Source organism: Plectropomus leopardus, chromosome 1 (genome assembly GCF_026936395.1).
Source record: "Plectropomus leopardus strain MGB_pleo_1.0 chromosome 1, ASM2693639v1, whole genome shotgun sequence".
In the NCBI taxonomy this organism is placed as follows: domain Eukaryota; kingdom Metazoa; phylum Chordata; class Actinopteri; order Perciformes; family Serranidae; genus Plectropomus; species Plectropomus leopardus.
In genome coordinates this window covers 1,277,632-1,302,261 of record NC_142176.1, presented here as the reverse complement: position 1 = coordinate 1,302,261, position 24,630 = coordinate 1,277,632, and the positions used below count along the sequence as shown (strand labels likewise).

The following is a 24,630-nucleotide window of genomic DNA, read 5'->3' as shown; positions in this document are numbered from 1 at the left end:
AACGTGACACGAGTGATGTTTGTCAAAACAACCTGGCACGTCGGGGCTTCAGGACACTTGGGTTACTTTGAATGAGCAGTATGAAGACACTTTGCATTATTTTCTATGTATTTTTTTAACGTTGGAATCCTGGTCACCATTTGCTTCAACTGTTTGGGTGATGAGTGCAACGCCTTTTCTTCGTGAACCTCGGGCAGAGTTTTATGGACTGTAAAACTTTCCATCAGCGTGAGGGTGAGGAGATAATGACCGATTTTTTCCCTTTTGGGTGAACTATCCCTTTAAGTCGTTTTGGTGCCTAAACCCAACAGTGCAGCCATCATTTAATGCAGAGTTCTGAGTTCATGTCATGTATTTCTGTGAAATCACATTGGTTATATTTCTTGGTGAACTTGGATTATTGTTGCAGAGGTTGCCAAGCAGACAGCAGAGAGTGTGAATGTAGCCGGAGTGGTGAGGCATCCGGGGTGTACTCTGAAAGATGCATGCTGGGAAAGGCAGTTCAACAGTCCCACAGGTCAAAAATAATAATTTAAAAAAGATGAAAATTGTATTTAAGCTGTCACACTATAAAACCCACGCTGCTGAATGGAATGAAAAATCAAAGCTCGGTTATAAACAGCTTTTTATCATCGGCTGAACTTTCTCTAACATCCCTGCAAGTCTTTCTGTGAGGCTGACTCGTGTCTCACAGTATGAATAGTGCATCATGCATCAGGTAGGATTGTGCCGGGAGAAGACGGGCTGACAGCTCGGAGACTTTCGCTCCTCCATCACAGAGATACGACGCGCTGCTGCTCCGTCTCTGTTTGTGCTGCTGATTCCTCTCCGACAGAAACAGGCAGCTTGACTCGCATAAATATGTGCGCAGGAACAAACGAACATCACCGAAATGAACCAGGACACCTCTTTGGTCTCGCTCTCTGCATGATGGGACTTCATGCACACATGCAACGTGCGCTCACACACACCAGACTCCCCCTGCTTCAGCTGTGCTTTAAGGCTATGAAGTGTTGTTTAAAATCAGCACAAAAAGTGAAGTGCTGAGTTCTGAAAGTGAGCGAGCGGGGAGGAGAGCCGGGCTCAGTGGCTGCAGGAGCCGGAGCGGCCTCGGCGAAGCCGGGTTTTATGGCTCTTATGCTGCTTCGGCCACAGAGGGGTCGTCCTGGCTAAATTTATAGTGGCACTATGTTAACATTTTACAGCTTTTTTCATGCATTAGGACAGGAATCTTCACAGCCACATGCACTTGGCAGAGAACACTGAGTAAAGATTTATACTGAGGAGGAGACGGAGGGAGAGTCGCTGCCCGTAATACTTAAAGCTTTATGTGTACGCAGAGAAACAGACACTGTGAGCAGTTTCACTGCAGCCACCATTCATATCATGTCTCACACACTAATGTCCACACCTGTCAGGTCGAGACAAAAGAATCACAGTCAGACGTCAATGTGACGTTCAGCGTGACGTGACGTGACGTGACGTGACGTGACGTGACGTGACGTGACGTGACGTGACGTGACGTGACGTGACGTGACGTGACGTGACGTGACGTGACGTGACGTGACGTCACAAGAGGAGACAAAGGGAGATGAGGGAAGAGGTGGGACAAGACGAGACAAGAGGATACAAAAGAGGAGACAAGACGAGGCAAGACAAAACAAGATGTGACACATCTCAACAAGAGGAGAAAAGACGAGACAAGACGCGACACACCTGGACAAGAGCAGAGGAGACCAGACGAGACATGACAAGATGCATCTTGACAAAGGAGGCAAGACGAGTGGAGGGGAGACAAAACCAGATGAGACAAGATGTGACGTGACGCATCTGGACGAGAGGAAACAAGATGAGACTCGACAAGACGATAAGAGACGAGACGAGACGAGATGCGATGTGAAGCATCTTAGCAAGAGGAGACGAGACGATCCCAAACAGTGACTGAGCGAGCATCGAAGAAAAGTTGATGTCACAGAGTGGAGACATGCTCCTGTCCAACATTATTAGAAGATGATGCAGACATCAAAATTCGCCATGAGTGTATACTTACAAAAAAACAATGAAGTTGATCTGTTTGAACATTAAATATCTTGTCTCTGTACTGTATTCAACTGAATAGGCTGAATCAATGTATTCTGTTTTTTTTTTTTTTACGTTTTACACAGCGTCCCACCATTTTCAAAATCGAGGTTGGAAAAACTTTTTCCCAGCGGACCTGTTGCTACAGTTACTGATCTCACGCTCACAGTTTCTATTTGAAAACACGATAAAGAGTCGGCCTTTAAAACGACGTAATGTCTCCTTGTGTTCAGGCAGTTCTGCCAAAAAGCGATTTCAGATTTAAAGACTTTTTTAGGGTCTGAAGAGGCAAAGCTGGCTGGTATTTCACAAGAAAAACAAAGAAAAAGATGTTTCTGTAGCAGTAACTGTATTTTTTCACTCTTCTTTTCCTTTTAATTATTTTGGGACCCCTGACATTTCTCCCCTGACCCCTCGGGTGGGTCTCGACCCTCAGGTTGAGCACCCCTGTGTTTGTCATTGTGAGTTTTGTGTAAAATCAGCTGCAGTGAAATGAGGAAGGACGAGGTGTGAACTTTATAATGAGCTGAGAGCTGTCAGGATTAACAGTTTCTCTGAGTGCACTTCTTTGTGCCGTCCTGCATATTTTTGGAAAGAGAGAGAGTGAAAATGTAAACGCCTGCAAATACAGGCAGGGATTTTAATAAGAGAGCCAAAGACACATGCTGCTCGTGTAATCCTGCAGGAGAGTTGATAAATCATTAAACGGGGGCCTAATCCTTTCATCCTGAGGATCGGAGCAGAAACTGCTACAAGAGGGATTACATCAGCAACGGCTACAAAAAGATTAATAGATATCAAATTAAATAATCGCTACCTAATTCCAGTTATTGTGACGGCGTGCTGAAGCCGTCGTCAGCGCCCTTGAATCTCTTGATGTGCTGCAGCAGCAGGGAGGAGAGCGCAGGGATGAGCCACAGCAGAGCCAGCAGCGGCACCGAGGCTGTGAGACAACATCTGACGTCTTTCTGCAGAGACTGAGCTCTGCGCGCAGATGTCCACTGGCTGATTTCAATTTATTTTATTTGATTATTCTATTTTAATTTAATTTAATTTTTTTGTTTTATCTAATTTATTTTTAATGGTTTTATTTTATTCTATTTTAATTTATTTAATTATTTTCATTTAATTTTATTTATTTTTAATGGTTTTATTTTATTATTTTATTCTATTTTAATGTATTATTTTATTTCATTCTATTTTAATTTATTTAATTTTTTTTCATTTAATTTTATTTATTTTTAATGGTTTTCACATTCTTGTTTGTAAAGTGACTAAAGTATCATGAAGACACACCCCTACATTGTGGTTCTTTCTATGAAGTTTGTTTTTCCCTTTTTAAAATTTGTTTTTCTAGTTTTTTTTTTTAAATTGACTTCATTTGTCCTTGTAAAAGTATCTCCTGACGTCTTTCTGCAGAGACTGAGCTCTGCTTACAACTGTCCACTGGACGGATCACAACATCCCTGAGGACGTGAGGACATATAATTAAAAATATGAATTACTTTTGCTCTCAGACTGCAACAGGATGAGTTTTCAAAAAGATGGGAGAGCTGGATGGAGTTTATTGCACCTGTACATCATCGCTTATTTAAAGTGATTTGATTTTAATGGTTTTCACTTTGGGTTTTTTTAATGTTTTTTAAAAGCTAAAGTAAAATAGAGAAATTGAGAAAATTCTAGGGAAAAATATATTCATAATTATCATAATCAAATATTTGGAAATATGTTGCAGAAATATATTTAAGCACTTTTTCCAGGTCATTTCTTTGTTTTGTTTTTTTAACTCTTTATTTATTTATTTTTTGACAAATTTTCAGGTTATTTTTTTGTACTTTGAACTAATTTCTTGCTCATTTTTGTGTCATTTTCTCTTTCATTGCTCACTTCCTTCTTCCCATGCTGTTGAAAGTAATCAAGCCAACATGCTCAGGTTTCAAAGGGTTAATGACAGAAAACAAATCATTCGACAAAAGAGGAAACAGCATTAAGTGGAATCAGAAGATCACTGAATTTTAGTTGTTGATGTGATTAAAACTCACATTCACAGCAGATTCACTGCAGTGACGGGGGGGGGGGGACGGAGGGGACGAGGAGGCTGATGGTGACCAGGTCACAGACGGACGAGCGTCTCCATGTCAGAGAGGACACGCGGGGACAAAGAGGACAGAAGGAGTCGGACTGAGACTGACAGGAGAGGAAACGGCCTGAGGCTCAGAAGGAAAATCACAAAAGCTTTCCTTCATCTGTAAGACATCAGGGAACATCAGGGAACATCCACAGAACGTGCTCAGGTTAGGGCCCTGGTTCCCAACTGGTGGGTCACGGTCCAAAAGTGGGTCACGAGTCCATTCTCAATGGACCAAAAGTGACGAGCGACCATGTCGAGTTGGTGAAAAATCACACTTCATTTCACAGTAAAGTTAATTTATTTTAAAGTGCGGTTACGCTTCAGGGACTGTTCTTTATTTATCAGAGGACGGTGAGGAATCAAGCCTTCGTCCCACATGTGTTCAAGGACTGCTGGAACACTGAAGATCCAATAATAATTTGTCATTTTACCAATATTTTATTTTGTTGGGCCCACAGGCTTGGAAAGCATGTTTTCTTTCAAAATCTCCAAAAAATTTAAAAGGAAAAAAAAGACAAAAAGACAAAAAAAAACCACCAAAAGATTCTAGAGAAAAGGAAAAAAAACATTTTAAAAGAAGAAAAAAAACATGCCTGCAAACAGACACGTTTTCTTTACAAAAAAAAAGGTCAAGGCTAAACCCCCAACGCTGCCGTTTTTACCTGCATGCACTTTATTCTTGCGATATGTTTGACTGTTTTTAGCTCACACGCTGTTTACAGTTTGTCAAATCGAGTTGAAAATGTGATCGTTTCTTTTTTGTGCACATCCTGAAATAATGACTGAGTGGAAATCTGGACCCAGTGGCGAGACGTGCTGGGAACACGGGTTTAGGGTGCTGACCTGGTAAACATGTCCGACACCCTGCACATGATCACAGTTATTTAACACGCACACACACTAAAAAACAAACGCTCACAAAACAGCAGAGACAGGGAGGCACGCTCATCAAATTAGCAACCTCCTCCTGCCTCCCCCTCCCCCCTCTCTATCTCTATCTCTCCTCCTCCTCCTCCGCCTCCTCTTCCTCCTCCTCCTCCTCTCTCTCTCTCCTCCTCCTCCTTCTCCGTGTTCGGGGAGGGAAACCTTTCAATTAGCTCCTGCTGTGCAGATCACACAACAAAAGGGGCTGTCCCAGGCCGTTAACGTTAGCCAACCAGGCAGACGTCTCACAGTAGTTAACACTGAAGAATTAGCTCCTGGTGTTCAAACTACTCAACCAACAGGAGCGTGAGGAGGCCGATTGTGTGTGTGTGTGTGTGTGTGTGTGTGTGTGTGTGTGTGTGTGTGTGTGTGTGTGCGTGTGTGTGTGGAGCGAGCATCACACAATAGATTCAAGGGTTATTTGTCTATTTCCCCCGGGAGAATCTAATAAAGTTGTTTACAAGCAGATGTTGAATAGAGACACACAATGCGCTCCTCGCCCCCCCCGGGCAGACCCATTCACTTCCTCTCCTCAATAAGAAAGGCAGCTCTGCCCTATAGAATTTACCATCTAGGGTGGATAATTGATCTCTTTTTCTGCTCTGAGGAAGGTGGAGCAGAGCGAGATAAAGACGGAGCGGGCGGCCAGAGATTCTCTCTCTCTAACATTGTTTCTCACTCGGCTGAGAGACGATTTCAGACTTTAAAGTTCGAGTTTTAGGATTTTGCTCGTCTGCATGTGTTTGCCTGCAGAAGGACGGCAGCCAAACTGCCCTATGAATGTCATCAAATGCATTCATTTTTGCAAATCAATGATAAATTACATTTAAAAACGCAGCAATTTCTGTTACAGATTTGTGCAAAAATTAAGCAATATTTTGGAAATTTCTATAAAACTCAAAGTGGAGTGGACACTAGACTGTGTCTCCACTGAGTGATGTTCTGCAACTTCTCCTCTGGTGATAACATCCCAGTAACCATGGCGATGGACGTTCAAAACATCAGCAGCTATATTTCTATTGCAGCCACCGCACTAGCTGCCATTATTTCAATCCGAGGCCACGTAGGCGTGTTATGGAGCCGTGATGGAAAGGCGAGCCCCTTGTACGTGGGAGCGGCCACATATGAGGGATTTCTGGGAGATGTAGTCCACGATTTCACAGAGGAATTGTGGGTTAAAAACTTTCTCAGAGTTATGTGATGCAATAAAAGCTCTTGTAGCTCCTGCTGCATCATGAGGGAGCCAGTTCCTACTGACAAGCATCATGTGACCTCACAGCGTCATGTGACCTCACAGCGTCATGTGACCTCACAGCATCATGTGACCTAGAAAAGCCCAAAAAAAGTTTCCACTGCAGTTTGGACAAATACAGCTTTTCACAATGGGCTGAAACACCACCTCATTTGAGCATGAAAACTAATTTGCGATAAGTGGGAGTTTTTTCAAGATTCACATGTTTCTATTACACATATTTTATATTCGCAATTTCAGTTGGCACAATTTGAGGGTTAATAGAAAACCGCCTAGTGTCTTGGTAAAATGTTCTGATTTTGTGGCACTATGTTGGCAGGTAAATCACCAATATTTAGGTAAAAAGAAAAGAAAAAAAAGCTTTTTGTGGCATTATGTTAGCAGGACTAACAATGAGCAATGTCTCTGAGAAAAACTTACAGCCTTAAAAAACAGCCACCTTTCATGGCACTCGGCAAAAAAACAATGTATTTGGGAAAGACAGACGCTTTACGTGGCACTAGACTGGAAGGAAACGTAGCAATATCTCTCTGAAAAAACAACCGCTTTTCATAGCTCTATCTCAGCAGGAAACACAGCGAGCGATGTCTCTGTGAAACAACTATTTACAGCCGGAAAAAATAACCTCCTTTCATGTTACTGTCTCGGCAGGAGGTGCAGCAACGTCAGTTAGTGGCACTTTCCCAGCAAAAAAACTAAGAGCGTCTCTTGGTAAACAGACAATTTTTGTGGCACTAAGCTGGAAGGAAACGTAGCGATGTCTCTGTAAAAAACACGTTTCGTGGCACTATCCCGTCCAACAAGTGACTTGTTGCTAAAAATCAACCACTTTTGTTTAACCAAAAAAGCTGCTGGAAATTCAGCTTTAACTCCCTAAAAATCACCAGTTTATCTGTTAGTTGGTGTTGAACATCAGTCTGCAGCTCTGCAGCTTCGTCTCTCCTAGGTGTCACACCGTCCACTGTCCCCTGTCCCCCGTCCCCCGTCCCCCGTCCCCTGTCCCGTCCACCTCCTGACGACAGTCAGCTCAGATGCTACGACACTTAAGAAACATTGATATAACATGTATGAAACATACAAATTTAATTTATTCATGGTTTGCAGAAACATACAACGCCCACGTTTTCCTCTGGACTGTGCACAGACGGTCAGAGGAAGTTATTACCAAAATAAAACTTATTTCCCAGCTCTGTATGACCACCTGCTAACACCACCTCACTCGTCGTCTGAAATCCAGCTGCTCGCTCTGGGCTCTTTAACGTGTAATGGGATTCATTTTCACAGAAATGTTCAGACATAAACCACCGACAAACATGCACGATTCTAAGAGGCTGGAGGCGAAATAAAAGGACGGCAAATGTTATCTGTCCTTTAATATACGAGTGTGTTTATTTCACCGCGAGTCGCTAAACAGACGAGAACGACACATTTAAATCAAATACTGTCGCTTCACCAAAAAGCTGCCTCTGATCTGTACAGGTGAGCGGGTCGACCACAGCCGCGTTTCAGAGAGACTACGGTTGTTTTTAAATTATTCAGGACACTCGAGCCCAGCAGGTGTCACGGAGGAAAAAAAAGTCATTTGTATAATGCATAAATTAAGAAATTATGCTCTGAAAATGATTAATTTGTGCTTTGAATCAATAATTAATAATTAACAGAATTACGCATTTAGCAACATTTTAAAATACTGTTTAAACGGACAGTTAAACCAAAACTTTAAAATCCAAATCACGATATGATGATCCCAAATCATGCAGATACAAAAAATAAAGACCTATTGTGACTGGCTAAAAAAATGCAAGAAAATAGATGTATATAACCTTATTATTATTATTGTTATATTTCACAATATTTATTTTTTATATTTTTAAGCACTGTTTTCAGTTCTTTTCTTTTTTTATTTGTTGTTTTTTTTGTGTGTTCAGGTAATTATTTTTTTTTTTTTTAATTTTTGGGTCATTTCTTACTGTCCTTTCCTGCGTTTTTGAAAGAAATCAAGCTAATTTGGTTTCAAGGAATTCATTACTTTGAACCAAAATCCAAACAGGAGGGATGTTTGAGCTGCGGAGCCGCTGTGAGACTTTAGAATAAATGTTTTTGTGACTTCAGGAACGTCAGAAACACAGCCGTCTGACGTCTTTGCAGCGAATCATAAAATGTCACTTGTGCTTCGTTGAGAATCTTTTCTTGGTGATTTTAGAACTTTCCTAAAAAAAAGAAGAAAAACTCAATGAAAGCAGCTATAATGACGAGTCTCTAATATTGGGAGGACAGTTGGCGTGTTGGGACTTTCTGAGCTGCATCAGATGTGACGAGATGAGCCGACATGTGAGAGGACGCGGAGCGCTGTGCTTGTGTGTTTCTCCGACAATTAAAGAGCAGCAGCTGAACGGCGGGTTTACACTGATGTGAAGAAGCTCATGTATGTGTCGAATCAGCTGCGACTGAACATCTGTCGCCTCATCTGCTCGCCGTAATTGTCTCATGTTCGCTTCGACGGAAGAGTTTGTTTTTCTTTGGTTGAAAAACTTAAAACCAAACTAAGATAAGCGTGGAGAGAAATATTTTATCTCCCTGACCAGCTCCTCCAGCGACAGATCCAAACCCACGCGGCGCCGAATAAAGCTCATCTGTTTATGATGTGACAAACAGCACAAAGATTTCCTTTTGCAGAAATATGAGCCGTCTCTTGGACTAAAAATAAAAGGCAGCAGAGGGAGAACCGGCCATTAAAGCTCTCAGTGACCCGGCGGCATATCTTCAGAATAAAGCTCCCATCTTCCAGTTTTAAGAGATATCTGACAACATTTAACTCGGTATTAGCTTTTGTTTGCCCGTCTCTCTGTTTACGTTGATTTCAAAGCTCTCTGTGCTGAAACTTGAAGTGGAAATGGATCCACTTTGTAGCAGAGGCCGGATTGATCTGACTCTGACGGCTCTAACAGCAGATATAGATAACCGCCCGGCGCAAGTGAAAAGATAACGACTGAGATTGAATCACTGTTCCGCGAGACGCGCCGCAATTTTAACAAGCCGGGAAACTTTGTGTGTATCAAGTGGAAAAAGTTTGAAAATAACAATGCAGATGACAGGAAAATGACTTTGTTTTGTTGCACAGACGTTATGCAGAACACACGATCCCCTGTGGAGGGAACGGCTCAGATCACGCCGCACGCCGTCTGATAGGAAACAACAGCCACGGATAAGTTTTTATTGATCAAACACAACGTGCATCTGCAGCTTCATGAGGGCGCCCTCACTTCACACGCACGCACAAACACGCACACACGCACGCACGCACGCACGCACACGCACATAACGAGGGAACGATGTGTGTTAACTTGTTCTGAGTGAAGCTAAATTGTGTCTCCGTCAGTCATTCATCTGGTCGGTTATATCAGACACTCAGAACTCGGCTCTTTGTTGCCGTCAGTCAGACAAAGATCTGTTTAACCCTTTGAAACCTGGAGCAACATCGCTTTTATTGTGCCGCTTTCACACTCCTTTCACAAGTATTTAAACCTCTGAACTGTGAGAAAATTGATTTGATTTCTTACAAAAACGTTGGAAAAAAGGCAATGAGTGACAAATGTGATAAATGTTCCATAAACTAAAAGAAAATAGTAGACTTAGAAAATTACTTTTTAAAACGCTAGGGAAAATGTCTCAGGAGAAAAAGCTAGGGAGAAACTATTATTGAAATTATCAGAATTTCATATTTAAAATTAGGTTACAGAATTATACATTTTAGGTAAGAACTTTTTTCAGGTTGTTTCCTTTTTTTAACAAATTTTTTCCATTTATTATTATTTTCATTTATTTTTTAACTAATTTTCAGGTCATATTCTTGTAAATTTTTACTAATTTCTTGCCATTTTTTTGTCTTTTCTTTTTCTCTTGCTTTTTGCCTTCTTCCCATGTTTTTGAAAGAAATAAAGCCACTTTGATCAGGTTTCAAAGGGTTAACAAGATTTATAATAAAATGTGTTACACATCATGTTAAACACTGCTGATTAAATTTAGATTTTTACTTTTTTCTGGACAGACATCGAGAAGATAAGTTTTCTTGTAACATGCAGTGAAAGCTTTGTGTAAAATGTTTCGTGACTGGTGAAGGCGTGGCCTCAAAGTCTGCTCACAGACACAACGTGCACAACGACATTACATGCAAAGTCCATGCAGAGACACGAATAGATGCAAATTCCTGCTGGACGATGCAACATAAATGACGCAAGGACACGATATTTGCATCTTGGTGTTAGTGCTGAGCAACATGGCTTTGAAATCATATTGCAATATATTTCGGCAATATCGTGACACACAATATGTATCTTGACATCTTTTAATGTCCTTTAGACTAATATTAACTGCTAAAATACAAAATTACTAAATGAACTGCAGTTACAATAAAGTTCAAAAAAAAGTTGAAATCACTTATAATAAAATTTTAAAAATTATATTTATTATCAAATACATAAAAGCAGGACCCATGGTGCTTTTATTTTGAAGGACCCGGCTGGTCTCGGGCAGGAAGTGTTGATGTTTTTGTGGATTTGAAGCTTTTTCGGTCAGCAGTTGGATGTTAGCAGGAAGTTAAAGTGTGACGGCGGTTTGAGGATTCCTCCGCTGCGAGCTGGAAACAAACTAACAGCTCTGCAGTTCACAGATTATTTCTAAATCCTTTTGGAGCTCCGTGGTCGCAAAATGTGACTAAATAGTCGCGATCGGAGCTCTGCAGATAGAAAAACACAAACCTGCTCACACTACCGACACTAACACGCATTAAGTTAGACTGTTGTTAAACCTGATGATTTATTCTCAGATATTAATAGAATTTGCAAATCTTTTTGTTTATATGTAAGTGTGTGTTTTCATGCTCCAAAAATTCTAAAAAAGTTTTTGTCCAGTATTTTCAGACTTTGAAACGGATCGATTTGACCTGTGACGTAACAGCAGGGTTAAAAGAAGAACACAAGAGTCAAACAAATACAAACACTTACGAACACAGAGGTTTCCACTCTCGTAGAAGCCGGGGCAGCACTGAGAGCGCCGCCTGTACATGGTCCTCACGCCACGCCTGTACGCCGTCTTGTAGCTGATCCTGTGACACACACACACACACACACGTATATATATGTGTGTGTTTTTTCTTCAGGCCTTTTATCCATTAAAATAAGCACATTATCTAAAGTTAAAGCGACAGTTTGGGTCTGGTGGCGCTGCACTCTGAAATCTCGCTGAACTCTAAATGTGCTCACATCACCAGACTCCTGAAAGACAAGCGACACTTAAGTGTTTAAGGGAGTTTCTCCCACTCATTCAAGGACGCTGATGTTGTCTGACATTTCCTCCTCAGATCAATGACTCAGCTCTTCGCTGGAGGAGCTAAACTGGTGGCCATAAAGCTTAATGTGGTCATTAAAGACGATTCGCCGACGGTCTCTCATCAAAATGACCGCATCAGACGGAGCTCAACTCTCCGCTGTTGGCTGGTCGACACTCGGGACCGACTGCAGCAGCAGTGCAGACGGGACAGGACAGACTGCGTCTGACACACCGAATTTCTTACATTTTCTTTCATTTTCTTATAAGAGAAAATATCAGAGAAGTCAAGTCCAGGTGCAGCAAACGCACTGAACCACCCAAATCTGCTCTGACCAGGTGAGCTCCCACCAATCATCAGTCACCTGTCAGCTGGTAACGCCCCCTAAACACCATATAAGGACACGCTCTGTGCCGTGTGCAGACACGACATCCAGGGGTTTTTTTTTTTTTCCAGTGTGTCATGTTCAACGTCACAGACAGGCCGGAAAACAGCAAATTAACGGTAGAAAGCAGCATTGCTGGTTTGGTTTCTTCACTTTATCATCTCTCTTTTTTAGTCAGTCTCTTTTTCTGACTCATTTGGATCAATGTTTTAGCTGCTTACGAGGAGACGGAGTGTCATTTTTGGCAACATGTCTCTGCATCTTGCAGGTTAAGGGGTTAACATTAGCACATGATCTGTTTGTTGCGTTTCCAACAATGGCGATCAGACGCAGATTAATCAGTACGCATGACCTCTGCAGACCCTGGAGTGAATGTCGGTTACAAAAACAAAAAGCCACATGTTAGCAGGTGTCTGCAGGTTTTGTACAGTGGACATTTCTTTAAAAATCTTTTTTTAATAGTTAATTTGTCAGGGACAATGCCTAACAAGTCTGAGAACAAACCACTGATGCGTCTCATTCAGAGTTTCCAGCCGAGGCTCATTTGCAGCCCCCGTCCCCGTTTGAGCTTTTCTATCTAAGAATAAAGAAAACAAAACATATCACATAAGCTCACATCCTCAAAGGTGCATCCGACTAATTAAAAAGGGGCTACAGATGCACTGATGTGTAGCGTCTTTATTCTGTTTTTAGTGATTTAAACCAGTTGGTCTGTTCGTTTTCGGAGAGGTAGACCTCTGTGGATAATTCAGCTCCCGATAAAAACCTCCTAAACAACAAACACTGAAGGAATTATAAGCAGGAGACACTGATTGTATGTTATTTTTTTGACTGAGAGCAGCAGAAAAATACATGTAACACAAAAAACGTTTAATTTATTTTCATCTAAAGGTGTCACTTTGAGCTTTGATGAAACGTAACGGGTACTTTTTATGAATTTGATGATGAAGAGGAGATGAAACGACAGTGAAGACTCATCAGCAGGTTCATGTTGTGTGTGCGTACCTGTGTCGGGTGCATTTGAACCAGTTGAGGATGTCGGTGCAGCGGGTGTAGTAAACCTGGTCAAACGGATGAGCGTAGGACTCCTGCACCGTCACTGCATAGCTGGAGGGACACAGAGCACAACGCAGATTAACACGGGGCCCAAACACAGCTGATAACAACACAGCACAATTCAGCTGCTAATCTCGAATAAATATTTGTCATTAATAAATTAACAAGCAGCCTGCCGCACATTTAATTCAAGGATATTATTCCTGTTATTGCTGTTACCCCCGAGGGTTTGGTGAAATGTGCATTGAAGCTTAAAGCTGAGCGTCACAGAGCTTTTTCCTCATGCTGCTCTGTAACATTTCCTCCGAAAACAAATCATCAGTATTGATCACAGGATGAGAGCAGCGTGTCCTTGTGCCATTTTTAAACCTGAAACATGTTTAAAAGGTCATCGATTCTTTCTGAGAACCTTAAAAGCTTCATTTTAAACTTTACGGCAGTGATAGTCAACTTATGGCCTGCGGGCCAAATCTGGACCCCAACACAGTGCCGGGTGGCCCCAAAACTATTTTCTAATTCACAGTACTGTTAGTACCTTCGTCTCCATAAGGTGTCAGAGTGCACAAAACAGCATCAAATAGAGCTTGTTGATCAAAGAAAGTGCCGGTAGAAGATCCCCCACACCCCCGACAGAGGTCCCAGCTAAGACCCGAATGACCTAAAATCCCAGAAACATCCTGAAATCCTACAACAGTCCTTAAATCCTAGAAAGGTCCTTAAATCCTAGAATTGTCCTGAAACCCAAAAAGTTCCTAAAATCGTAGAAACATCCAAAAATCCTGGAAATGTCCTGAAATCCTGGAAATTCCTGAAATCCTAGATATCCTAGCTATGTCCTGAAATCAAAGCAACATTCTCAAATCAAAGAAACATCCCAAAATCCTTGAAATGTTCTGAAATTCTGGAAAGCATCCTAAAATTGGAGAAATGTCCTTAAATTCAAGAAACATCCTGAAATCCTAGAAATGCTCTAAAATCTCAGAAACGTCTGGAAATCCTAGAGTTGCAGGTCGGGTATCCGAGCTTTTTAGATTTCAAGAATCCTGACAAACTTTTGATTTCTATGATTTAATGTTCTGTTTTCACGTGGGTTCGTTCTCACCTGTTTGGAAGAAATATTCGTGAACTGTGCGTAACCTTTAGTATAAAAGTGAAAACCGTCATCAGAGGTAATTTCATCTCCACAGTTCTGACATTATCGATCTCAGCACATGCACTCTGCGTCGCTCTCTTCACGGAGGACATTGTGCTTTTACTCAGCGTCGCACTGAGTGGCGAGACCACTCAGGCAGTCGCATTAGCATCACCGTGGATTTACGGCCGCGGCGTGTCCCCAGGAGGAAACCTTTTGCTTTTGATTATCGGCTAACCCTCAGCTGTGATTTGTGGTGGGGAGTCCATTAGTTCACTGCGGCGTTTTGAGCCGACCTGTTTCACTAGAGGAGGCCGAACTGGGACTGAACTGACCTCTCCCAGTGGCTGCACACGTTGGGGTCGTCCGGGTTGAGGGCCGCCGCCGCAGAGATCAGGCCCAAAAGGTGGAGCCACAGCAGGGCTCGGGGGGAAACCCCACCGGCCCCCATCGTCCTCCTCGCTCCGTCCCTCTGGAAGAGACAGAGACAAGAGCTCACCTTTAAAACGCTGCGACATCGTGAACATGAATCAGGAGATACGAGGAAAATAAAAAAAAATCTGCAAAATAAAACACAAATACACTTTAATAAATGTGAAGAGAGAGGAGAAAACAGCCAGACATTTATTTGCAATTTCCTAAAACAATAACGAAAAGAAAGATATTTTCAGTATGACTCTTAAAAAAAAACCTCAACCATGTGTTGCTGCTCTTCACTGCAAATTCATTTTTTATGAACACCTGACCCCTCTGTAGTCTGAGGAGGAGGATTAAGGCCATATCGCAAAAAAAACCAAACAAACTTCTGAGAATAAAGTCATATTATTATGAGAATAAAGACATAATCTAATGAGAATAATATTATACTATTTCAAGAAAAAAGTCATAATATTACAAGAATAAAGATGTAATTTAATTAGAATAATACTATTTCCAATCCAATCCAAATTTATTTAATTTTCCAAAGCACATTTAAAAACAACAGAGTTAACCAATGTGCTGCACATCAATAAAATACAAAAAATGAAAAACAATAGTAATAAAAATAATAAATAAAAAATGGCATAAATATAACAGAGGACAAGAAGGAAAAAATCCAAGAAAAAACAGCAAAATATTACCAAAATAAAGACCTAATTTTATGAAAATAAAATGATAGTTTTCAAGAAAAAAAGTCATTTTATTATGAGAATAAAGTTGTAACACCACATTTGTTTAGCTGCTGGAAATGCAGCGACGCCTCAGTAAAAAGCACCCATGTTTGGTGGTCAAAAAAATCACCTACATTTGGTTGGTTGGTTGGTTGGTTGGATGTTTGGTTCTTTGGTTGGTTGTTTGGTTGGTTGGTTGGCTGGTGGGTTGGTCTTTTTGGTTGGGTGTTTCGTTCTTTGGTTGGTTGTTTGGTTTTTTGGTTGGTTGGTTGGTGGGTTGGTTGTTTGTTGGTTGGTTGGATGTTTGGTTCTTTGGTTGGGTGGTGGGTTGGTTGTTTGGTTCTTTGGTTGGTTGGTTGGTTGGTTGGTTGTTTGGTTGGTTTTTTGGTTGGTTTTTTGGTTGGTTGGTTGGTTTTTTGGTTGGTTTTTTGGTTGGTTGGTTGGTTGGTTGTTTGGTTGTTTTTTTGGTTGGTTGGTTGGTTGGTTGGTTGGTTGTTTGGTTGGTTTTTTGGTTGGTTTTTTGGTTGGTTGTTACCAGAGTTTAAACTGAACATATTGAAGCTGCCTTTAGCGTCTAAGCTTCTAAAATCTGGAACAAATTGCACAAAAAAACTACAAGCTGAGCCAGTGCTGACCACAGAGACGAGCCTGTTTACGTGTGCGTTTCAGTCATTTATCTTTAAATCATTCGTTTGTTGTGTTGTTTTTATCCTGTGTTTGATTGCTCTGTAACTGGTTACTGTTTTCATTCTTTGTGCTTCTGCTTGCTTTTATTATTTCGATCATCATCTCCTTTTTGCTTTTTCTGGCGTCATCTGTAAAGCACTGCAGGTCGCCTCAGGGAATAAAATGTGCTACAGAAAGACAAATCCTTCACATTTACTTACACTTCAGAGGAAAATGTACTTTCTGCTCGGCTCCATAGAGCAAAAAAGACTTTTGACACATTCAAAAGAAAACATATGATAGGCCAATGCAGTGTCAATGACAATACCAGATTTTGAGCTTACAATCCCTCTCAACTTATCAGATGTTTCAACTGTATTTTTTTTAAAAGTGATTTTTATTTTAGTTGGACACACATAAAACCGAATAACAACAAATAATGACAAAAAAGGAGAAAAGCAAAAAAGAACTAAAATAACATTATCCAGACAAATGCAGCAAAAGATAAATGACAACAAAAAGAAGAAAAACACAGAAGAAAAAGTAACAATCAGTCAACAATAATCCAGAAAAAAAAACAAGAAATACACAGAACCCAATGAAGAGAGAAAAGAAAAGAATATGATATATATGGACACACATGCAGAAATATTTATACAAAATTAAATAATTATTTGAAGTCCAACGAGGTAAAATGATCTAATATCTTAAAATAAAATCCTTTTTGGGGGGTAGGTGCTTCTCCCCTCAGATCTATTCAATGACCCTTTAGAGGGACGCCACCCTTCAATTGCAAACCACTGAACTAAAGTGACTGTAAATAAAAACTCCCTCAAACATTAAAATCTTTGTTACACATCGATGCATCAGTATGAACAATCTAATAACTGGAGATATAACTATGCATTTTTCTGTAACAGAAGCACTGTTGTTACTCTCTAAGCGAAGGATCTGAGTACTTCTTTGAGCGTTGTTGGCGGCTGCACCCCCTGCGGCTGCTGCTCGTTACGTGAAGCCCTCAGATGAAGCCGGAGGTGCGAAGACTCAAACAGCAGCAGGTGGTGGAGCCGCTGCGGTAAACTTTAATTCAATCTTTCTGCAGATTTCATGTGTTTATGGAGACGGTGAAGAGCTTTACATTTGGATTCAGCTGCTTCAAACCTGATCCAAACACAACCCAAATACCACAACAAATGTTGGGAGGATGCTTTGGAAACGTAATTACTTCATCAAGGTAATGTAACTTGTAACTGCATTTGATTACTTCTTAAATAGTTGTCTAAGAAAAATCTGCATATTTACGTGTCGTTCTGCTCGTTGTTGGAAGGAATCAAACATCAGATATCAGTTTATTCTTTCAGCAGAACCGAGCTGGAAACTCACTACACCTGAACTCAAACCACATCCAGCGTGTCCTCTCATCATGTCCTCTCATCATGTCCTCTCATCATGTCCCCGTCACACACACACGGAGGAGAAGGAGGGAGGGGGGAGATGGCAGAGAATGAAAAATGGAGCGGACATTCGGAGACACGAGCGGAGACACCGGTGGAGAATGAGAGCGGAGTGGAGATTCTGAGACACCGGCGGAGACACCATTGGACATGAGCGCGGCGCGGACATGGCTGGAATGTGTTCTTTCAACACTCTATCAACTACATCTCATATTTCCATCAATGAGAAGTTATATCGCGATTGATATCGTTAGCATTTTATCGCCCAGCCCTCACCCCTGGTAATAATAATGAGAGCTCAGCGCGAGCGGCTGGATGAGACACGGAGAGATGGTGTTTCTAAATAATCCATCCAAAGTCTGTTTAAAGCTGAAACTAACACAAAGTAGTCTGTAGAAGTCTAAAGAAGTCACTTTCCACCTCTGCAAATGTGGCTGTTTCAGCGCTGTGGCTGTCAAACACTCAGCTGTTCTACAGTCAATGTCCTTCACTGCATTTGGTTCTCCGCGGCGCTTTTCTTATTATCATTGGCTGTTCGTGCTGTCTGTCAAAACATGGCGTTCTATCGACATTCTGTTGACTATAAGTCTCATATTTTAATTGAGGAAGTTATTTTGCAGCTGATATTGTTGTGACAGCCCTGCGTCACTTATGGACTACAGTTTAATCAATCCAGTGGCCACAAGGAAATATTGGCATCATGCCTTTCTGCAAACCTGTGGAGCCAAAAAAGTGACAGTAAACGCTGACGTTGAAAATATGACTTATCTTTGAAAACAAAACCTGAACTGAAAAAGGAAACATTGCCACTGAAACATTTTTATTTGAAAAAAACACATCATAATTCATAAAACAACAAAATGAAACAAGATAAAAAGATTACTTTTTTAATGATTGTGCTTTAGTTTTTTTCAGTGTAACTTTCTTAAGTGCCAAATCTTTATTTCAGTGTGAACACATTTTTCAAATATAAATGTTTAAATGTTTCCCTTTTCAGTTCAGGTTTTGTTTAATCATATTTTCAATGCAAAAATTTCCTGTCACTGTTCCCCAAACAAACCACAAATATGTTACATTTGTATGTTATCATGTGTTTTTGGGGCACAATCTCTGCTGGATACAGCGACAGGTCCCTAAAAACACCCACGTTCAGTGGCTAAAAAACTGCTGCAAACACAGTGGTGATTTCTGTTTGCTTTTGTCCGTCTGTTTGTGTTATTTTATTTTTGTTTTTATGTTGAAATAAATCAAATCAATCAATATCCAAACAGTGTATATATATATATATATATATATATATATATATATATATATATATATATATATATATATATATATATATATATATATATATATATATACACACACATATATATTCCAACAGCAAATAATGAAAAGTCCAACTCCAAAAATGTAAAATGAATATGTGGCGGCAGATGTTTTAACTGTGGCAGGCCGCCACAAATAAATAAATGTGTGGGAAAGCCTGTCAACTACACTCATAGTTCATAGTTCAAAACTGAAGCACAAACACAACAAAAATGAACCTGTTACATGAATGAAAATGAAACTGTTACATTTTTGGGATCTAACTTAATTACACATCATTTCATTACACGACCACCATCCAATGAAATCTGAGAGCTGAATTAAACATACGACACATAAGTGTTTTTTTCCTGAGGTGAGCTTCATCATCAGCAGGGGCAGAGGACACAGAGGACGCAGAGGACACAGAGGACGCAGAGGACACAGAGGACGCAGAGGACACAGAGGGCACAGAGGGCACAGAGGACGCAAAGGACAGGTGCTGCCTTTGATAACAATGTGTCTTTCCCTTGAAAAAGTTAAATCTGACATTCATTAACATCTGAATTATTTGTCTTTAACATCCAAAACTTGCCTGTCCTCCTCCTCTCTTAGTATTTTCTGAGTGAAGAAAAAAACAAAATTTCTTTAAAATGTGTTTTGTTCAGCAGTGAGTCTAAACCAGGATGAGAGAAAACAATATATTTTTGTAATCCAGCAGCACAGAGCGGACCATTGATGAAAACAAATCAATATAATAAACTAATGAGATCAAACTGATACCATCTGCAATTTTAAAAACAACATCAGCAGGCTGCGTGGGTGTCAGTGGGCAATGTCATGATACAAAGAGCAGCAGGGAAATCAATGCAACCAGGAGGTGCAAATATGGAGATTTCCGAAAAATGTGAAGGATCTGATTCACGAGGCGCTGCAGCTCGTGCTCGGGGTGATCCTCTGTTATTTTCCGCGGAGCAGACAGAGGGAGGCTGAATGCACGTCGGGAGAAAAGAGCGCTGTGAAAGTTGAAATCTCGGCGACGTTATGCAAAATAAAATAGCAGGGCACAAACACACTGCTGAGAATGCCAATCAGGAGACGCGTCTCCACGAGGAGCGGCTCAATGTGGGGCTCCGCGGCTGACACAACCAATCTTGTTTTCACAGAAATCACTCGCTGCTTTACATAAAGGTTAGCTTCAACAGCGGCGGGGAAACATCACTCTTTACCAAAGCTGTCAGTTCTTCTCACGAGGGAAAATGTCTCACTGCAAAAGAATTTAAAGGGTAACTTCAGTATTTTTCAACCTGGACCCTGTTTTTGGTGCTTTTGGTGTCTTAGTGACTAATAAGAATTTTCGCTGCACCAGAATTGAGAATATGCAACACAAATTTAAAAATGTGAAACTCTTTTACAAAGCTTGGGACAAATTCACATTTTGGAAAACAGATTTACAAGATGCTAAACAACATTACAAAGTCTGCAACATTTTTACGAAACTTGAGACAAATTGACACTTTTAGCAAATTTACAAATGACAGAAGCTTATCGGAGAGGGAATCTACCAAATGACCACAGTACTACAAATTTTAGTACATTCGCTCTCCACTAAGATTTTGATGTTTTTAGATGTGTTTAGGGACTGGTAAAAATGCAAATTTTTCTCAGGTTTCATAAAAATGTTTCACACTTTGTAATTTTGTTTCACATCCTGTAGATTTGTTTTTGAAAATGTAAATTTGTTTAGTCCTCAGAATTTTGTTTTATATGTTTATATGTTTTGTAAAAGTGTCCCACACTTTGAGTTTTTGTGTTGCACTTCCCAGCCACCGTAGGAGAGAGAACGCTGCAGCAGCGTAACATGTTCAAACCGTCAACATCCGTCCACGAGTGTTTGTATAGTGAGCTTTTTGTTAACCATTTGAAGTCCGTGATGTCAGAGATGGTCCTCCAGTGTCTACTTTGGTATTTTTTGCTTATTGTTGGAGTATCTTCAAATGCTGCATATCTCTAAAATCTGTACAACCTAAGCTAACAGGTGATGTACGTCAGTAAACCCTAATAATTGATACAAATTTGGGCATTTTGTTATTTAAAAATAATAGGCTACAAAGAGACATCACATTTTACAAGATTAAAAAAATCATATTGATCTAAAGTATCTTTTTAAATGTAGAAACAAAAAAATAAAAAATAATATTTTTTTTTAAACTTTTATTAACCTAATTTTCTTCTTTGTTTTGTCATTTATCCTGTATATTTTCAGGTTATTCTCTTTTTCCTAATTTCTTGCTCATTTTTGGGCCATTTTGTTTGTTAACGCTCTCATCACCTTCCCATGTTTTTGAGAGGAATCACACCAGGTTGCTCAGGTTTCAAAGGGTTAAAACTGTTCACACAGTTAATGTTTCCTGGGAGTGTTGTTGACGGCTGACAGTGACATCGGTGAAGCGCTTCCTCCATCAGGCTGTTTCAGAGGTGCGCACACTGACAGCGCTGGAAGATCCTGGTGCTGATGAAAACAGCCCCGAGTGACAGAGGAGGGACGAGCCAAATCCTGCCTCCCACACTGTCCCGTAAAGGACTGACATGATGATGTCCATTTGTGGACACCTGCTGGAGACTTCTCATTAGGTGTTATGTGAGCGAGGCCATGAGGAGACACGGAGCAGTCAGACAGGCTGGATGTGTTTCTGTTTTTCCTGCAGGCGTCTGCTGTGTGCAGGCAGCTGCAATTAAGGCCAAGCGGCGAATCGATAGTGACCATGAGTCACGTCTGACGTAAACACCCGCGCCGTGTGACAAAGTGTGACGACGGTAATAAAAAAGACAGACAGGCGCACGTGTGCTGAGTCAGGTTTGTTTAAGGATAAAAACTCAACTTTCATCACATCATCAGCATGAACGAAGACCACACCGACACCACGCTGTACACGTCTGCACGTTCCTGCACAACTGTGCACGTTCCTGCACAACTGTGCACGTTCCTGCACAACTGTGCACATTCATGCACTAAATACCATCTCTACAAACTGCACAGCTTCTTCATCAACGGTATTATTCTTCTTCTAAGGAAATCCAACTTCCCATGCATAAAAATAAACCAAACTTTGGACATAGGTCCAGTCCCATGCTAAACTTCCTCAGCTGCAAACACAAGCCGATAGTCCTGATGGTGGCGCTACAGCGACAGTGGAAAATAAAAATGGTTTGTTAATTTGTAACACATCATTCATATGTGCTAGCTTTGCAACTTACACCAAAATGTAGGCTCAACTGTGAAGAAACTTTTGTACACTTCACCGTGGAACAAATTATAAGTCCATCACTCTATTTTAAAAACACTGCAAAAAATATTTTGAAAACTAATTAAACGTATTTCACATATGCATTAATAGTATTTTTTCAAAAAAAATTTTTTGTCAAAAACTTTTTTCAACCTATATTTGTGTTTCTTGATTTTTGCAGTGACTTGTTATTATTTGTTTCTCTTTTACCATCTTTAAATAATGCAAAAGTAAATGTTGGCATATGTCAAAACCTACTTGACAATAAATCAGATTCTGATTTACTGAGACACTTATTTCATTTTGCTGACATAAAGTCCACAACTAAAGCAGGAAAAAATCTTAACATCCCAAAACAAATTATAAATGATGATGAGATGAGAAAATATGTTTCAGTCTCACAGTATGAGTCTGACACCAAAGAGCATGTCCAGAGAGAAATATTAGATTAAATTTGGACAGAGAAAACTATTCACACCTGATGTGAGTCCGGAAGCAAAAATGTCACCTGGAGACACAAAGTGCAGCTCACCTGGAGCAGAGCGGAGTGTGATGAACGGTCCTCGGCCGAGAAACTGAACACTATCACAAGACGAAGACCCCCAGCGGACGAAGATGTCGGGGCTGCACCTCAGGACGCCTGCGAGGAACACAGAGAGGAAAATACTGAGAACTGATATTATTATTATTATTATTATTATTATTATTATTATTATTATTATTATTATTATTATTATTATTATTATTATTATTATAATACACACTGATACATAAATACTCCACTGCTCAAAGTTTAGAATCTGCTGCCACAACCTTTCTGTGGTCCAGACAGATGTGTGAGAGGACTCCTCTTTATCTTTAAAAAACCTCTCAGGGGTTCCCACACATTCGTTTACCTTTGGCGGCCCACCATGATTAACCCTTTAGGGCCCTCTTTAATATCACAGACTCGTATTGCTCTGCGCACAAAACTTCAAAAACAAGCTTTAAAAAATATTATACTTTAATATTAATTTTTTTAAGCTAACATCATCATCAGTCTGAATCATAAATGTCAAATATTCATTCATTTTCAGAATTTTAACGCTGTAAATGCAAATTTTTTTATGCTACTGTTTTTTTAGATGACAAAAAAAGAATTATTTTCAGCATACTAAATGCTGAGGAGATTTTTCTTCTTGCTGCTGACAGTCTGGGATACGTCAGTGATTAGCAGCGACATTGATTGTGACAGGTCACCAAGTGGAAATGTATTTCCTCTAATTTTCTCTCTAATACAAGTCCTGTTTTTCTGCTCTGATGGCTGTGGGATCAAAAATGTCAGTTTGAATGGGTTTCAATGGAGCATTTTTGGACCTGAACAGTCTGAATGTACCTATTTAGTTTCCACAGTGTATTTTAGACTTATTGTAGGAGCTGAGCTGCAAATTCACTGATTACACTCAAATACACAATCTGGACTACATTTAGGACACATGCATCAACACAGACAAAATTATGAAAATGAGGAAAAAACTAAGAATGAAAGGTGCGTAAAATGCAACAAACAGTTCCTAAGGGTTAAAACATCTGCTGCCACATATTGATTTTACATTGTTGAGTTTATTAGGAAATATAACAGTTTGACATATAACAGTGTGATTACTGACTGCACCACACTCCTGCAGCACAGAGTGTACTCTGGGCACAGATGGAGCAGCAGAACGACAGACACTAGGCTCGATGGTATCACGGTATACCAGAGTATTCAGTAAAATACTGTTTTTTCGATAAATGGGAGTTTTTTCTAAATTGAAGTGTTTCAATGAGGCATACTTTATATTTGCAATGTCCATTTGTGCAGTTTGAAGGTTAATGGTACCCACCTAGTGAAGTTAAGAACAGAAAAAAGAAAGTGCACTGTATGGTCTACTTATCTTTGAGAGATTTATTGCTCCAGAGAACAAAATGACCTCAGTGTGTGCGTGTGTGTGTGAGTGTGTGTGTGTGTGTGTGTGTGTGTGTGTGTGTCTCATGTGTTAGATGGTGCAGATTTTCATCTCCACACACTGTATTTCCCCTCAAATGTTGTACTGAAACGTCTTAATCATCAGCTTCTAGTTAAAGACACCGGAGGACAGTAAAAGTGCAGAGAATTCACTTCCTCAGATTCATTTGCTTCAGCACATGCAGGTAAAAGCTTCCATCTGATCATCCTCAGGATTAAACGCAGAGATAATTCAGACCATCAAACATTCAGTCAGCACTGCTTTTACCTGAGCTCTGCCATATTTTATCACTGCAGCTCATGAAGAGTAAGAAACAGCATCAGACCTAAAGACACATTCAGCTCTCAACTCTGTAATGTGTGTGTACAGTGTGTGTACAGTGTGTGTGTGTGTGTGTGTGTGTGTGTGTGTGTGTGCAGGCTTTGTGCTTCTCATAAGCAGAAACTCACAGCGACAGAAAATCAATAAAAACTCTGTTATTGTTAGTCAAA

At 40.3% G+C, this 24,630-nt stretch overlaps 1 protein-coding gene across 3 annotated transcripts in view; it reads right to left on the bottom strand.

The window, feature by feature from the left end:
• LOC148190323 (multiple epidermal growth factor-like domains protein 11) overlaps window positions 1-24,630 on the bottom strand; it is a 158,907-nt gene that overhangs the window by 100,382 nt on the left and 33,895 nt on the right. For all 3 annotated transcript variants that reach the window (XM_088076744.1, XM_088076794.1, XM_088076817.1), the window contains exons 2-5: window positions 22,684-22,791; window positions 14,621-14,757; window positions 13,103-13,204; window positions 11,390-11,490 (exon numbers count right to left, since the gene is read on the bottom strand). In XM_088076744.1, the coding sequence (XP_087932870.1) occupies window positions 11,390-11,490; window positions 13,103-13,204; window positions 14,621-14,736 (319 nt within the window). In that variant the 5' untranslated portion in view covers window positions 14,737-14,757; window positions 22,684-22,791. The remainder of the gene's footprint in view (window positions 1-11,389; window positions 11,491-13,102; window positions 13,205-14,620; window positions 14,758-22,683; window positions 22,792-24,630) is intronic.